The sequence below is a fragment of the Homarus americanus genome, unplaced genomic scaffold, assembly GCF_018991925.1.
Source record: "Homarus americanus isolate GMGI-L3 unplaced genomic scaffold, GMGI_Hamer_2.0 scaffold32583, whole genome shotgun sequence".
Lineage (NCBI taxonomy): Eukaryota > Metazoa > Arthropoda > Malacostraca > Decapoda > Nephropidae > Homarus > Homarus americanus.
The window spans coordinates 5504569-5521819 of record NW_024713129.1 but is presented as its reverse complement, the minus strand read 5'-3'; the positions used below and the strand labels follow the sequence as shown (position 1 = coordinate 5521819).

The 17251-nt window shown below is 36.4% G+C and overlaps 1 protein-coding gene across 5 annotated transcripts in view; it reads left to right on the top strand.

Moving 5' to 3' along the window:
- LOC121866439 (palmitoyltransferase ZDHHC18-like) overlaps positions 1 to 17251 on the top strand; it is a 71067-nt gene that overhangs the window by 38973 nt on the left and 14843 nt on the right. For all 5 annotated transcript variants that reach the window (XM_042366110.1, XM_042366118.1, XM_042366128.1 and 2 more), the window contains 3 exons: positions 3239 to 3356; positions 3523 to 3632; positions 6904 to 7060. In XM_042366110.1, the coding sequence (XP_042222044.1) occupies positions 3239 to 3356; positions 3523 to 3632; positions 6904 to 7060 (385 nt within the window). The remainder of the gene's footprint in view (positions 1 to 3238; positions 3357 to 3522; positions 3633 to 6903; positions 7061 to 17251) is intronic.

Sequence of the window (17251 nt, the reverse complement as noted above, 5' to 3'; positions counted from 1 at the left end):
CAACTAATTCAGTTTGTAAAGTGGATGCCCAGTTGTTAATTCTAACATCTTTCTCAATTCTATTACCGTCAGGTTGAGTCACAACAATAGCACTTCAGCCCTTCCACAGGCGGTGTTAAGAGATCCATCAGTGTAGATGGTCTGTGTGATATTATCATCAGTCTGTAGCGTGTGTATGTGTTCAAGAGCTCTCACTTTGGCAGTGTGTTGGAGATAAATACAGTACTTTGTATAATTAATTTTTTGGGGGCGGATATGTTGCCATTGTGATATTGAAGGGAACTGTCCGCCAGGGTGGCAGGAAGCTCTGTTGTGTCTCAACTTTGTACAGATGGTCTAGTCCAAACATCTTCATATGTGTAGCTGTAGTTTGGATCTATTTAGATTCACCAGTCCCATGGTTCATGCATTCTAACAATTTTAAGTAAACAATGTTATCAGGATCACCACGCAGAAGCCTCAGGGCTATCATGAGGTTGCTTCAATTATTCTATTTTTGACACTGGGTATACCTAGTTCTTTCCTCATATTAAGTACTTTAGTGCTCATGGGACATCCTAGGATAATTCTGAGGGCTTTATTTTGCATTTTCTCGAGCTTGTCAACGCCTTTCCTGTCACAAAGGACCAGGGCTGGTGCGTGGTAATCTATCAGAGATCTTATATAGCTTAGGTACATTGTTTTAACAATTCTAATATTAGCTCCATAGTGCGGGCTGTACCCCGCTACACTTCTAAGAGGTCTCAGTCTGCCAGTACATTAGCGGGTTAACTGTTGTATGGCAGGTAGGGTACAAGGGACGGAAACACCAAGATATTTAAAAGAAGAAACATAGTCAATAGTGTTGTTACCTATCTTAAACTTGGCGGGGCCGTGTTTGCGGTTGCCAGCTTGTTTGTTGAACACCTTAGTTTTCTCAGTGGAGATAATAAGACCGAGGTTCTCACAGGCTGTGTATACATGGTTCAGGGTGGTTTGCATTTCACGATGAGTTTTAGTGTGTACAGCATAGCTGATTGTGATATTGCTTCGGCTGTTTGGTATTAAATTTAATAATGCATTCATAAGAACATTGAACAAAGTGGGGCTAAGTACTCCACCTTGAGGAGTACCAAGTTGCATATCTGTAACTTCACTTTTGTAACCTTGAAACAGTGCAGCAGCCCTTCTGTTGGTTAGGTAACCACTTATCCAGTGTAACAGCCTACCTCCTATATCCATTTTGGCTAGTTTGTACAATTTCAGTTGTCTATTGGCAATATCAAATGCAGCTTTTAGGTCAAGAAATGTGGTGTATCTGTGCCTTTCATCACCATGCACAGTTTGGAATGTGGTGATGCAATTATGTACACCTTTACCATGGGTGAAGCCATTTATGTTAGGAGACATGTGTTCTCTGATTCTGTATAAGAGTCTGCCAAGAACCATCCTCTCAAAGGTTTTACACAGGCAGTTGGTTAGTGATATGGGAGGAAAAGCATCAGGCTGTCCTGGTTTCGGTATTGGTACAACAACACTGCTGGTCCATGATGTGGGTAGTTGGCCCTTGGCATGACTCATATTGTACAATACCAACAATGGATTGCCCGGCACACACCTTAGTACTCTAACGATGTTGTAAGTGACTCCGTCCTCTTCAGGGGAAGTAGACCTACCCCTGGCGAGGGCGGCGTCAAGCTCCCACTCATTACAGTATATGGAACATAACACTCCTCGTGCTGTTTGCCCAGCATAAAGTTAATAAGATTACTTCTCTCCACAGACTTCGCATCAAGGAGTCCATGAGCCCTAGCTGGTAACATGTCATAGCTAGACACATGAGCCCACTTTGTTATTAGCTCATTCGACTTTTGCAGCGGGTTTGGATGGGAGACGTGTCTACTGTTTTTACCTCTGATTGTGTTTATGTCTTTCCAGGCTTTGCTGAGGGATGTGTGTTGGTTCTGGCTGTTGACATATGTCTCCCATGTATTATGTCTGAGTTCGTTTACACGTTCCCTGGTAGCAGCAAGGAAGGCTTGATACAATTGTAACATTTGAGGTGTTCTAATTTATTTGTAACCCTTACCCACCCTCCTGACTCTAGCCCTGAGTTTTTTCAGTTTAGGATCATCATAGCACTGCTGTTGCCTGTTCCCATGATGCTGACCACATTTTCTCCTTTTTTTCGTGGAGGCATTGTTGGTGAAGTATGTATAAGTCCTATCTATCAGATCGTCATGGAAACTTTGGTAGTTGTCAGGATTGTAGGCCTTGTACCAGTCATGGATGACGTCTATGAACTGGCTTTCATGTTCTTGCTTGACTGTGATTCTATGTCTGTTGAGTTTACCACCAGTGGGGTGTCATTGGCTACATGTATACTAGCTTGGATTGGGCTGTGGTCAGACATAAGATCAGTGACAACATCAGAGCTATGAGTTGTGTATGATAGATTAAAGCCAATACACTTGTCTAGACCCCCGCCACAGATGTGTGTTGGTTCATTATTACCTATAATTTGAACATCTTCATATGCGCTGAGAAGTGAGATAAGTCTCCTACCATTGATGTTAGTGGTGGAGTCACCTAATTTCTTGTGTCTAGTATTCAGGTCACCCATCAGGACAGTGGGCTCAGTGTGTAAAAAGTCTGGGAGATCTGTGTACTGAAGCTGATCTGAGGGAGCATAGGCGTTTAGCACGTTGAGTGTAGAGTTGCCCAGGTGGATAGTGATCCTATGGTACTGAAGGTTGGTAGACTTTTTGGATACAAGAGGTACATGTGGGAGTGACTTCTTAACATACATCAAACAGGGTCGACTTACGACCACTTCGACTTCCGACCATTTCGACTTATGACCTGGATTTGGGTCCCTAACCCCGTCGTAAGTCAGGGAGGAGCTGTATATATATATATATTCACAGACTGCTTCACTCGTCTTCTGTTAAATGATGGATTTATTTCATAAATGGGAAAAAGACTGTGATTGTGAACTGAAAATATCTTAAGGTGGACGTGACGATAATTGATTCACTATCTGTGCTAATACAATATTAACATTACTTTTGGGTAAGGGAGGGTATAAATTTTGGTGGGTTGGCCTGTAGAAAAATGCTTAAATCTTCATGCAGCCCACGACAGGAAAGGTTGTCCATGCTTGCTTCAATGAATTAATTCCAGTGGTGATAAAACTGAATAATTTGTATTTTCTTGTTTTATTACCAATTAGCAACTACAAATATTTATCATCTGACAGATTAAAGGTTCATTCACTGCACGCCGAGGGCAGACAAACTTTAACCCATATGGTTATGGTAACTTCTGTCTTAACTGCTTAGCAGTTTTATGTGGCCCAGTCCAACCCAGCCTTATAGGTGAGAACTACTTAGTAACCAGTGTTACATTAATGTTATCTAATTTTCTGATTTTTTTGCTGATAATGTGTAAATGACATGTTATGAATCTTATCAATAATTGATCTGGTTATTAAACTCCAGTTTGTTATCACTGCACTTGATTGAAAAACTATGTTGCTTGCAGATCGTCGGGGTGTTGTAACACTGGAGTACCTGACAAGTACACAAGGTAAAGTGGCTGAAAGTCAGGTACTTTCCAGAAGTTATGGCACGGTCTACACAGCCCAGCCTACAGTAAGTTTGAAAATCTCATTGAGTGATGGTACTGCATCACATTGTGGGTTCATCTTCCACTTAAACCTTGCTTGTCCTCCATTGTCTCAGTACTTGGTTCTAATTAGCATTGTCCATTTGTTTTAGTATTTCAAAAAAATTTAAATTTTGTCTTTAATATTTAATTCAGTGACTTAAACAGGGTAGCCAGTCACTCGGAGATCAGGGAGGTCTGGGTAATTATTTTTACCAGACACATTCAGGGTATTAACTTTCACTTGTTAAAGGTTTAGGAATTTTGTTAACAATTCTAAAATCAGGGAAAAGTCCAGGACAAATAAAGTAGTCATTGCAACAAAAAAAGTTAGATTGACATTCAACTGAAAACAAAAGAATGAACTCTGTAAATGTTGAGTCACCCAAAGTTAAAATGAACCATTCTTGATGTCACTGCTGGCATATAAAGTGTACATAAACAGTACTATATGGTAAACCCTTGATGACTCGTGATTCAATATAACTCAGAATGGCAGTAAAATATTAAATTCAATTATTGTTTAATTATTTTTTTACATAAAATACATTTTTTTACATAACTCGCAATATTCCAAGACATGATGGCGTAATCTCGGAGTGGCAGGATGCGTGGGAGGCTCTACCCCCCTCTCCACTCTCCCTCCCCCACTCATTGTGAGAATTCTGGTGCACATAAGAAATGTTTATTTCCTTTATATTTTTGACCTTATAATAATATTTTTTAACAACCTTGAATTATCTTCATCCTTCACCTGCAGTGTTGGTAATCATTAATTTTTTTGCAAGTTTTCTGATTATGGTCGGTTATTTTGGCCAAAAATTTGGTTGTTGGGATGGGACAAAAGACCGGAAGGAAAGTGCTTTAGTAATTTGGGAAATTTGGTAATGCAAAATGGTTAGAACCCTATATATTATAAAGGGTTTACTGTATGTTTCTGCATAATACAAATTGCTGTATATTTCAAGCCTAAAACAATATTTTTTTGTTACATAGTAATACTGGCACTGTAAATACAGGGGTTACATATACTGTATAGCATTGAGTAGGAAGGACAAGACTTAGTGCTGTATGTACAGAGTTAAGTTGGGGAAACTTGTATGAAGTGAAAAAAAAATCAGGGAAAAAGAAAGCAAGATATAAGTGGCCACAATGTAAACTTAGTATTCCTTCAATAACCTTGGGTTGAGGAGGACACAGTAATACAGGAATACCTCGCTAGTCATGGTTTTTATATCGTAGTGGTCTAAGTGTGAATTTATTATATAAAGATTATAATATATTGTGTTTTTTACATTTCTTACCATAGAGTTCGATACCTTCACACGGGTTACTTACAGGAGATTATGGTGTATCTATGTAGAAATTCACTCCATCACCCGACATTCCATGATTTATACTTGATAAATGATGATTTAATGAGTTCCATTAATTTCCAACATCCATCATTACCTTTAGTAATAATAAGATAGGATCACAGATACGGGCAGAAAATTGCACATACATTTATTTGTCAAGCTTCCATACAATGATTTACAATTTGCATGGATATATGAGTCACTCACGTTCATGCTGTAATAAAATTAATCTTCTAAAAGAGGGAATTTTCAACTTGGGGACACGATTACTATACTAGGGGTATACATAATTTTACTTCATTTATTTATTTATTTATTTTTATATATATATTTTTTTATATTGTTACAATATGCACACATAATTTTTCTTACCGAATGTGCCTAAAAAATTATATGATTATCAAAAGGTCAAACACACACACAGAATAAACATGTCATACATGCATGGGGATCTCAGCTGCTTCAGTCTCCCGTGTCCTGCGGGTAATGACACTATGTACTGTTTTATCAATTGGCAATGTGGTATGTTTTCTTTTATTTTATATATTATCATGAATTTTATTTATTCCTCACATTCAATGGTACAGTACTGCGGTATACATGCTACCTTGGTCCCGAATAACCTCAGATAATGGGGGGTGTACAGTATAGTCTGGAATTTACGCGGCACCTGTCAGCAGAGATAATTATTATTTACACGGTAAATTCCATCATGTATGCGGCAAGCAGCAGGGCGAAGTGCTGGGCGCTGACATCAGACTCGCGCCTGTGATGTCGCAGACTGTGATTGGGCCACGTATCCTTCCCACCCACGCATCCCCTCCGCCGCATGCTGTGATTGGTTTAGGCATCCTTGCCACCCACGCTCTCCACCGCCATGTCAGTCTCACTGTCTCTGCGTATATTCACTCGTGCCCAGGAACCAGTGCTTTTTTTTTTCTTTCAACACAATGCCTTCCACTGGACCCCCACCACCCCCTAGAGGCCCTGTAGGTGCCTCGGTGGTGAAATAATGCCACAATAAGGTGCTGCTGAAGACCGAGAGTACAGTATTGTGTCGGCGATGGCCAAAAAAAGGTGAGTTTGGCGGTCGGCCCGGTCTCTATTTCAATTAATCCCATAGGTTCTGTTATTTTATTTACGCGTTTTGCTTTATACACGGACCTCCATGGGTTTAATTAACCGTGTAAAACCTGACTATACCGTATATTGAAAAATATGTGATGAAAGTTGCCCCAATATTCACAAAATTTTTTTGCACCGATTTTTAGAAATTCATCCTATGGGATAACCGGGGTATTCCTGCACATACAGTATATTTACTTAGGATTTTATTGAAAAAAAAAGTTATCCAGAAAATGGCAGCACTATCATTTTTAATCTCATTCCAGCAACTCAAAGGACATTAGTGCTGTAATATGAAAATTTTAATATTTTCACTGATTTGGGAAGTTAATCCTGTACAGGGCTATAACTGGTAAAAATTGACAAACAAAGATTATGCAGTATGCACATCTTTAATCTGTGACCATCATACATTTTGTAATTCTGTTGAAAACTGAATGATTACTTAACATCACAAGTTATCTGCATGGGCACATGTGCCAGGCAACAGCAAGGAATAAAAGTACCTGTAATTGTTGGTGCTCAGTTAATGTACTTATTCATCCTTGCCACAGTAATAGAAACAAATCATGACTCAAATTTGTTTTTTTGGTATCTTTTACTAGAGAAGATAAGAGCATTGTCATAAATGTTTAGGTGAGGTTTTGTTGCAGTCGGTGGTTATTAATGGTACAACCTTTTCTAAACTTGGGATATTACATGAGAACTGATCTCAAATTTTAAAGAGAATCTGTGTACAGTACTGTATACAGTATGTGTATAATATTATTTTCAGAATGGCATGGTGCCTCAACGAGCTGGCTCAGAGGCTCCAGTGGGCACACAGGCCAGTGGTGGTGTGGGAGGCACTAGTGGCACCAGCACTGGCACTATGGAGGCTGGAGTGGCTGGCTCATTAAAAAAGAAATCCTCATCAACTCAGTCGATAAATGGTATGTACTTTGCTCAGCCTTTGTTAACTGCTGTTATTATTATATCAGCAATAGTTGTGTAATAATTCAAGTAAAGATGTTTGAGATAAGTTCTGTAAATCTGTGTGAAGATTAGCAATGCTTATACAGTGAATACTGTTATAAGCACAAAAAAGAATCTGTTATTTATGATTTGTCTTGAAATGTGAAGCCAAGTGAAGAAATTTTTTTGTGATCTAGAATTCTTGTTTAACACACACACAGGAGTATTGGATCAGATGGACCTTTCTTTTAAAATTTGTAAAAAGTTTTTAATGAGTGACTTTTGTTGCTTAGCATTCTATTAGGTGTTGTATTTTAAAGTGTGGTTGACAGAAATGAGTCATTCATATTCCAAGTAATGCACTTCAGTTTATCCTAAGGGAATCCTGAGAGATTTCCTGCATTTGGTCTCATATTTAATGGTCCTCCAAGAAAAAAAAAATGCAAATCCTAAACATTACTAATTTTTATTACACCCATAATTAGTTTTGAAACTGGCATTAAGAAAATCTTATTTTCTATTCAATTTTTTCTGAACACTTATTTTAATTTTTTTATTTACCGGTACGCATTTATATATTTTTTATTGTACTACTGTATATGTTATTCTTGATTACATTGACATTGGTGAAGATTTAAAAAAGAAGTTGGATATAAAAAAGAGAAGTGTGTTTATGGGGATGTATATGAGTTTGGAATAGAAGGTTGTTACCTTGGAGGAGGGTGTTTTAAGAGTTTTGCATCAAATTTAGGTACAGAAAGATTGAATGGATCAAGATCCATGGAAGTGGTGTAGAAAGAGTTTGCAAGAGTTGGGGTGCAGGGAGATTAAAACGATTAGAATACTGTACTGTCCTTGGAGATTGAATGGATGGGGATGCACTGAAGTTGAGAGAATTACATTGCACTCTGCTGGCTTGTGGGATGTCTTATTTAACATATACACTTAGAGAAGGTGAAATGTGTGGGAGTTCAGGCTTGTCTAACAGGGCTAAGGGTGTGATTAAAGAAGTGGAGTGGGTAAAGAGAGTTGCTCTGACATAGTATGGACATGTTTGTAGGATGCCAGGGGGTTGGATGGTAAATAGGGTGTATAGAAGTAATGTAGTTGCCTTGGGCATGTCGAGTAGAGGAACAGGTTACATCTTGTGGGGGTATGGAGCTGTACCTTAATCCTTAAACAGAAGCCATCATCAGTGGAATTTAACGGTAAAGATGACGGTCATCATCAGTGGAAGTTAACTGTTGGGACGGCACCTATCATCGGTGGATGTTTCATGTGCCTTCTGCTTTGTGTTTCATTTTTGTGCATGTAGGGGTGGAGTAGGGAATCCTTAGCCACTGGTTAAGGAGAGAGCAGGAGGAGCTCTGAGATACAGAAGAGGTAAACATTGTATGTACTGTAGTGATTGGGCAGCTTGGAGACTTTCATCTTGTTGCCAACCCCCCAGAGAGGAGCTCCCAAGGAAATGATGCAGCAAAATTAAATTAAAGATAGGTACCTGTAGATATCCAGATGATATGTTGTACCTAGTAAAATTGTCTTAGGATAACTTAAGAGAGAATTAGCTTTTGTAGTTGAGTGGTGGAAAACAGAGTGATAGGCATAAGGAGTTTAGAGGTACAGGTATCCCTCGAGATACAAAAATTCGCTTATTTGAATTTCGTAAATTGGCACCATTCTTTGGTGTTCCGAAAGCTTTTCCCACTTAGGCGATTTTGGGTCCTCCTGGCAAAAATTCAAATCGCACGCCCCAGGAGTCAGCTGGGGTGTCCACATCTGATCCCTAGCACTCTTCCTACCAGGCTGAGGTAGGAGTTATTTTATGATTATTTATCAACTCGTAATTTCAGGTGTACAAACATAACTTTCTTTTATTATTATTTTTTCATTCAGTTACAAGCACAAACAATCCTACATACAGAATGGGCAAAAAAATAAAAAAAATAAATAAATACAGTCAACCCTCGCTTTACGCGGTCCCACTTTACACGTTTCCACGTTTACGCGGTCCCACTTTACACGTTTCCACGTTTACGCGGTACCCTGCCGAAACCGGAATGCTCACTTTCCGCGGTGTGTGTACCCTTTTACGCGGAGAGCGGCGCGAGCAGGGTGCGCACAATGTCGCCCAGTCATCAAAACATTACCGAGTTCTTCACCCGCAACCCACCACAGTCGGCCCAAGTCAGTGATAGTGATAATGATAGTGAGGATATGGACTTATATGGACTTTGAGGGGTTTGACAAAGAGGCCCTGCAAGCCTCTGTGGTGGATAGTGATACAATTGATACAAGTGATACAGGTGAGGGCCAATAATCTGCCCTCTGCCTCGGAACCAACCCCCATCCCCGTGTGCCCAGCCATCTTTTCTACTAATGTAAGTGTTAAAAAACCTAATATTATTGATATTTCTCTTAATTATTAATTGTGTGTGCATACCATCATAAAATTAAGAAGTTATTTTTACTACAACGTAGGTATTGTGTCTGAAAAAGTGGAGTTTGGGGGTCGGCCCGGTCTCTATTTCAATTAATCCCATATGTAATGTTGTTCACTTTACGCGTTTCTCACTTTACGCGGGCCGCCGTGGGTTCAATTGACTGCGTAAAGTGAGGGTTCACTGTAATTATCATACGGTAAACAATATAAAGGAAATAAATATATCTTCATGCACCAGCGAGACTTAGCTGGATGAGTGGGGGAAAGTTATGTTATGATTATTTTTAAACTCATAGTTTGGGATAGATAAACTTAACTTATTTCACCCTTTTTTATTCAGTTACATGCATACACAATCCTACATACAAAATGTGCAAAAAAGTAAAAGAATAACTATCATAAGGTCATAAACATAAAGGGGAATAAACATTTCTTTGTGTGTGAGAGCGAGAGACAGTGTGTTGCAGGCCGGCTGGTTGCTATAGCGACACTTAACAGGGCAGTAATGTGTGAAGCAGTCAGCGTCTATGCAAATGGTGCTGCTGGTGGCTTTGTTAAACTTTGATTTAGCTTTTCCTTAATAGTTTTAGCTGCATATTTTCATCTAGATAGTATTTTATTAATTTAATTTGTTAGGTGGAAAATTCCATTAGTTGTTTACTGTTTATCCTTAATTAGGTAGATTTTTTTCTTGTTTGTGAGCCAATTTCATGTTTTTGTGGGATGATATTGGAGTATTTTTGTCACTGTAGAAGCAAACCCTATTATTCACATATGTTTTTCTATTCATGATACAAAAATTCATCCAACAAATTTATTTTTATTTTTATTTTTTTCGAACCTAACCCATAGATATCTTGAGGGATAGTACCTAGACAGTGATTTTAAAGTATAGTATCTAGATTTGGGATAGAGCAGTAAGGATGAATCAAATAGAAAGCTATGATGTTTGGAGAGAAACAATTAAAGGAACACTAACAATTTGTGTACAGTGTATATATTAGGCTCAAAGACCGAAAAATGACCACAACTCATTGTGGTTGTTTGGACAATAACTAAAAAGTGAAATTTCACTCTAGGTTAGGTTAAAATAGATTTATTTTGGTTAGTTTGGGTTGGGTTAGATTAGGTTTGGTTTGATTAGCTTAGGTTAGGTTACATTTGGTTGAGGTAAAACCTAAGTCACAAAATTTTGCTTCTGGTTATTTTGAAAATTTCCACAATTACTTGTAGCCTTTTTTTTTTGTCTCTTTCAGAGCTGAGTTACATCAGTTTTCAAACTTCTTTTGACAGTTACATTGTTTTTTAAGATATAAGATAAGACTAGAATTTTGTATTTTATTGTAACTAGAAATATTCTTAGCAAATTATATAAGGCAGACAGAGGGAATACCATGTGAAGAAGGGTTAGGTACCAAGGTTGGTGCAAAGTTAGGTAAAATTTTGTCCAAAATAAGAAATGTTGTGTACAAAGATGAAGTATTAAATGGAGGGTAGAGAATATAGCAAGGGAAATCAGTGTTTTCCAAGACAAGAAATAAGAGTCTGTAGAGATGGAAAATTTTGTGAATGTTTAAAATGTTAATTCAAGGGAGAGAGGACTCGCTATTTTTTATTTTTTGTTCAATCTGTTTTAAGACTAGTAATCTTGAATAATTTTTTTGTGAAGTGTACACAACTGAAAATAAATATTTCTTTAGAAAGATTGATTAACAACATTTTCTATTTTTTTTCCATGATTTTTGTGTTATTAGTACAGGTAATTACTTTTGAAAAGAAATTTGGTAGCAAGGTGATAAAAGTTTACAGTTTTATTTATATTTTTCACGTTTTAGCTTTTTACATTGGGTTTAGCATATGTTTGTATTATAACATATGGTGGAAGCAGTTGAAGATATTGATACCACAGTATGCTGTATACTCTGATAGGACCATTCACATTTGTTTTGTTGGTATAGTCATGAAGAATGTGAATTGATAATTTTTAGCTTATTGCAAGTTGTTTGTATGACTACAGTCCTTGATATTTTGGGACTAGAGAAGTTTGTCATAGAGTTTTATAAGGTACTGTAATTATCAATCATGATTTAAGTGATATAAGATGAATTTATTGTACTGGTATCATTTTGACATTTTATATACAGTACTACAGTATACCAACTTTAAGGTTGCCCCTAGTTTTAATATGTTGTATCAGTAAGCTGCTTTGTACCCCTTATTTATTGTATATAATCTGGGCCTCAAATTTCAGGAATATCGTGACAGTGGCCAAAGGCATGAACCCCCTTCCTTTATAGCTCAGTTTTGGTTGAACCTGTACCGACACAGATTAGCTACCATGATGCAAAGTGGGAAACAATTTCAGCTCAGATTTAGACACTTTGTTTGTTGAAATTAGTAATGGCAACAGTATTATTAAATTGGTGCTGTAACGTGGCTGTGAATAAAAGTTCTTCTAAAAACTACTTGACCTGTACAGTATTGGCTGAAGATTAAGATCATTAAGATTTTCATAAAATATCTTTTCTCTTGCCAGTCAATTTATACCTTACGGGAATTGCTTTTTGTTAATTAAAAAATACCTGTGTAAGCTTACTATTTGATGAATCTGGCAGTGTTCAATATTTAATTTTTTAGGTAAAAGGAAATACAGTATGAGAAAGTGGAGAAGGGTGTATTGCACGTTGTAAGTACAGTAGTGTGTACAGTACAGGTACAGTATATTTTGTGTCAACACTCATTAATGCTACAATGAACCAAGAAGTTCATCATATATAAAGCTGAGTGACTTAGATAAGGCCTTCTCTAAATATCGTACCTCTACTTCTGTTAGAAAGACAATATTTTGCTCCACGTAAGAAGTAATGTCCAGATTCCAGAATTAAAGTTTGGTCTCTGTGTGTGAGAGACGTTGCTTCATGCCTAAAAGTGTAAGAGGAACACAGAGGTGTCGTCTCTTGTACAAGATGTTATAGGAACACATTTTATGTTTTCTCAAAAGTGAAGGTGTTTAAGAAACATACATCATTCATGCTACCTCTTATTTATAGACATTAGAGGAACACCAAGATACACCTCTTTGCCATTTGTCAGACCAAAGATGTGATGGCTGGTGTAAAACAGTAGTCAACAAATTGTTCATGTCACACTGAAAGAATACAAATTTATCATCAGAGAGGGTTAAAGTTCTGAATACCATATTTTCAAGTACAGTAAATATTTTTTGTTTTTGTCTCATTCAAAATAATACACATACTGTACTGCACTTATGTATTACAGTACAATGAATCAATGATCAAAACATTTTCTTAACACTCTGGTTCATATCTATCTACATAAGTATATTAGCATTCACTTCACCCAAGGTTTCATCAGCTAATCTTATTATTACTTTATAATGTTTTGTGCAAGTATTTTAAGGCTCATTATGTAGTTCCCTGTCATCACACCTGTTTTAGATGTAAGAGAGAGACAGGCGAGTATTCACACTTCACCTCAAAATCATTAACCCAATAAAAAAAAATATTTACAAATTCTTTGAAAGGCCATTTTATAGTGTCAGGGGTTAAGATTATTATGCACCCTTGTTATTTTTTTATACAAAATGAATACCAGTATTAAGACCTTCAAATTTAAGTTTTCTCATAAGAGGAAAAATGTGTGGAGGTTAAAGAACATCTGTTACTTTACATGCCTACTGTTGAGTCCTGGTTTTGGGTGACATGTGCCTAAAATACTGATACTGAATTGTGAGAAACATGACAGACTGACACTGTTAATAAAACAACAAATTTAATGGTATAAGATCATATTTGACAACACCAAAGAATTGTGGTGGGGGATATTCTCAACATAGCCATTTTTTTCCAGTCAAGCAGACCTGATGCAGGAACCACAAAGTATTTTATTGTTATGTTTGTATTAATATTTCCTTGAATAATACACCTTGGCTTAACCTACCACAATTGGCTATTGCATGGTTGAAAAATAAGCCAAAATAAAAAAAGGAAACATCAAGAATTAAAACAATATACTCTGTGAGCACTGCTTGCAGTAACATGACACCCTTCCCCAAGTGGATTAAAAGCCACCAACAGCCATATTCCTGGTGGTACAGTATAAGGCTGAGAAATGTGTACTAGCCCACCCTTCCCCATATGATTGTTTGTGAACCGTGAGAATGTTGAGAGGTTGTTAGTAATTTTCTAGTTGCAGCTTTGTACCAATTGATAATTATACAGTTATCACATATGTATTACAGCATGTGTACCTGATCACTCAGGTACATTCATGGATCTATAAATGGGGGGAACCTTATAATTTTCCACAGAGGCAATTCATCAAATGGTGTTAGATCAACCTTAGTACTATGCTGTTGCTGCTCTTCTGCAGTATTCCCAGCTTTAGAATTCCATTAGCTTGTTCCTTAATATGTTCAGAGCTAATACTAATTTTTAATAGTTGCATTTTTTATATACAGTTATGTGTTGAACCTAGACTGTAGTTCAGCTCCATCATTAAGTTAACCCCTGACCTAACCTAAGCTTTATTATGTCAGCACCTTACCTCATGATCTGATGTGTAGAAATAATCATACTACAGGTACTAGTTAATAAACTAGTGACAGTGTCCTTGTTTACTTAGCTCTTAAGATTATAGGTGCAACTGATATAGCTATGGGAACTGGATGAACATCTTGGGTCAAATGCTTCAGATATCAGTTCCTCAGATGCTTCTCATTTGTTTGTGCCATCATGGTTACACTATTAAAAGTGTCAGTTATATTTAATGACACATCATTTTATATCTATAAAGAAATAATCAAATGTACCCCAAAGGAGATATACAGTAATACAGTGTTTTTTTGGTCCATTATGTCAGAGGTTTCATGCAATGAAGAAACACAACTATATTTACCATAATAACTTGACTAGTCCTATTAAGCTCTTACATGCTGCTACATTACATGTATATGTAAGTTAGTGGTATTACTCATGACTAGATCTGTTAAATTATCGTATGTTGCTCCACAAATCTACGTACACTTATAAGTTAATGGTATTCAGTTGCTGTAGTGTTAACTATTCCGGGGGCTTGTATCCAAAAAGGTTACGGAGTGAACTTTCGGGTAGCACCAGCCTTTGAGCACCGTGCCTCGTGGTACTCTGAGTCGGGCACCTACTACTACCTCATCTGAGTGTTGGCGTTATAGGCAACACCCGCAACAAGATCTAGGGGGTAAACCAAAGACATAGTTTTGTGTTTGCTGCAATAATTAACAAATTTTTTAGTTTCCACACACCTGGTACACCTTAGCTTATTATGTATCTTCACCTAAACCAGCATTACTGCATGGCCAATAGGCTTTATTTATTTGTTTTTTATAATTTTAGATAAACTAAATGTAATTTTTTGTATAAATAAATACTGTGCTCTTTGCAGTAATCTGTTATTAATTTACAAGATCAGTGAACCATTACCTGTTACATGTGATTCACTTCTGCACCTACACCAGTAATCACTTGTTTTTAGTCTGTAAAAAAAAATTATTTATAAATTTAAGAGTTGTGGAACAGTGCAAATAAAATGCATTTGTGTGAAAAGTCATTGAGTCATGTTATGAGACATAAGCATGTTATATAATTTATAAGCTATGCTGCTCACTATTTTAAACAAGGTAAAAATATTTCTTATTTTGTATTTAATGTGTTAATATATCAAAAATAATCTTTGTAATAAAGTAGAACATTCATTTGCTGGTGTTCTATGTGTTTCAGTAATGTTCTCTTTTATCACTTGAAGGAAGTATTTTCATTTACAGTATATAAGAAATATACAGTATTACCCCGCTTTACACGGTTTCACTTTCCCCGATTTCTCATTTACGCGGTACCTTGCCAAAACCGGACTTTCACTTTCCGCGGTGCATCTACTCATATACGCGTGAAGTATAATTTTTTTTTTTTATTTAGCTCATAAAATTCATACAAATTACCTGGCCAGAATATAATTTACATTGCTGGAATTCTTACAATATGATGATCATTTTGAATATAAACATCATGGATTTTGCATTAGACATACAAATTTTAGATCTAATGTAATACAGTGGGGTATGCCATAACGAATCTAATTGGTTCTAGAACCTTGTTCGTTATAGCATTCGTTCGTTATAGGATTAATCCGTTCCAGGCCCCCAAATACAACCACTTAATACTGAAAAATATAATATAAAATTGCAAAAATTGTAAGAAAGTGCATAAATATGCATCTAAACCCCTGAAATAAAGAATATCATTAATATTTGTAATAAAAAAACAATAAATTAGAAGAAAAAAAAAAATTAAATAATGTTCGTTGTAGGAGTTTCGTTCGTTATAGCATTCTCAATTTTATAGGTAAAACCGTTCGTTATAGGAATATTCGTAGTAGGATCCGTTCGTTATAGCATACCCCACTGTAATTTGGTTTACACAAAGCAAGTATTTTATCTTTTGTGCAAAATATATGAAGTTTACATTCAAAATATTCCCTGACCTGCAAGGAATCCAGAAATGTCAATTATATTATCCCAACTTTAGTCTGATGTATTATTTATTACTAAAAATGTAAATTACTATTTTCTCCCAAAGCTTCTCTGGTAGGGAGGGAAGGTGGGGGGTGGGGGGGAGGGAGGGAGGAACCGACCCAGCTAGGGCCGAGTATTTTGATTGACAGATAGTGTCCTTGAAGAATATTTCTTTGTTTATTTAATGAAGATATATGTTTTAGCTCATAAAATTCATACAAATTACCCGGCCAGAATATAATTTACATTGCTGGAATTCTTACAATATGATGATCATTTTGAATATAAACATCATGGATTTTGCATTAGACATACAAATTTTAGATCTAATGTAATAATTTGGTTTACACAAAGCAAATATTTTATCTTTTGTGCAAAATATATGACATTTACATTCAAAATATTCCCTGACCTGCAAGGAATCCAGAAATGTCAATTATATTATCCTAACTTTAGTCTGAGGTATTTTTTATTACTAAAAGTTAAAATCTAGTTTTTTCACCCAACATTTCTCTGGTAGGGAGGGAAGGTGGGGGTGGGGGGGAGGGTTGGGACCGACCGACCATCTGGCGTGGTTGGAAGAGGGGGGGAGGCAAGTTGGGGTACTTTGATTGACAGATAGTGTTAGTGTCTTGAAGAATATTTTTTTTTTTTATTAACTGAAGATATTTGTTTTAGCTCATAAAATTCATACAAATTACTGGACTAGAATATAATTTACATTGCTGGAATTCTTACAATATGATGATCATTTTGAATATAAACATCATGGATTTTGCATTAGACATACAAATTTTAGATCTAATGTAATAATTTGGTTTACACAAAGCAAGTATTTTATCTTTTGTGCAATATATATGAAGTTCACATTCAAAATATTCCCTGACCTGCAAGGAATCCAGAAATGTCAATTATATTATCCTAACTTTAGTCTGAGGTATTATTTATTACTAAACGTTAAAATCTAGTGTTTCACCCAATCATTTCTCAGAGAGGTAGGGGCCAGTGAGCTGGGAAGAGGGGGGGAGGGATTTGAGTCCATTATTTGAATGGACATTAACCTGGCGACTGTATTCTCTTAAATATTAATTGTGTGAGCATACCATCATAAAATTTAGATGTTATTTTTACTACAACATAGGTATTGTGTCGGAAAAA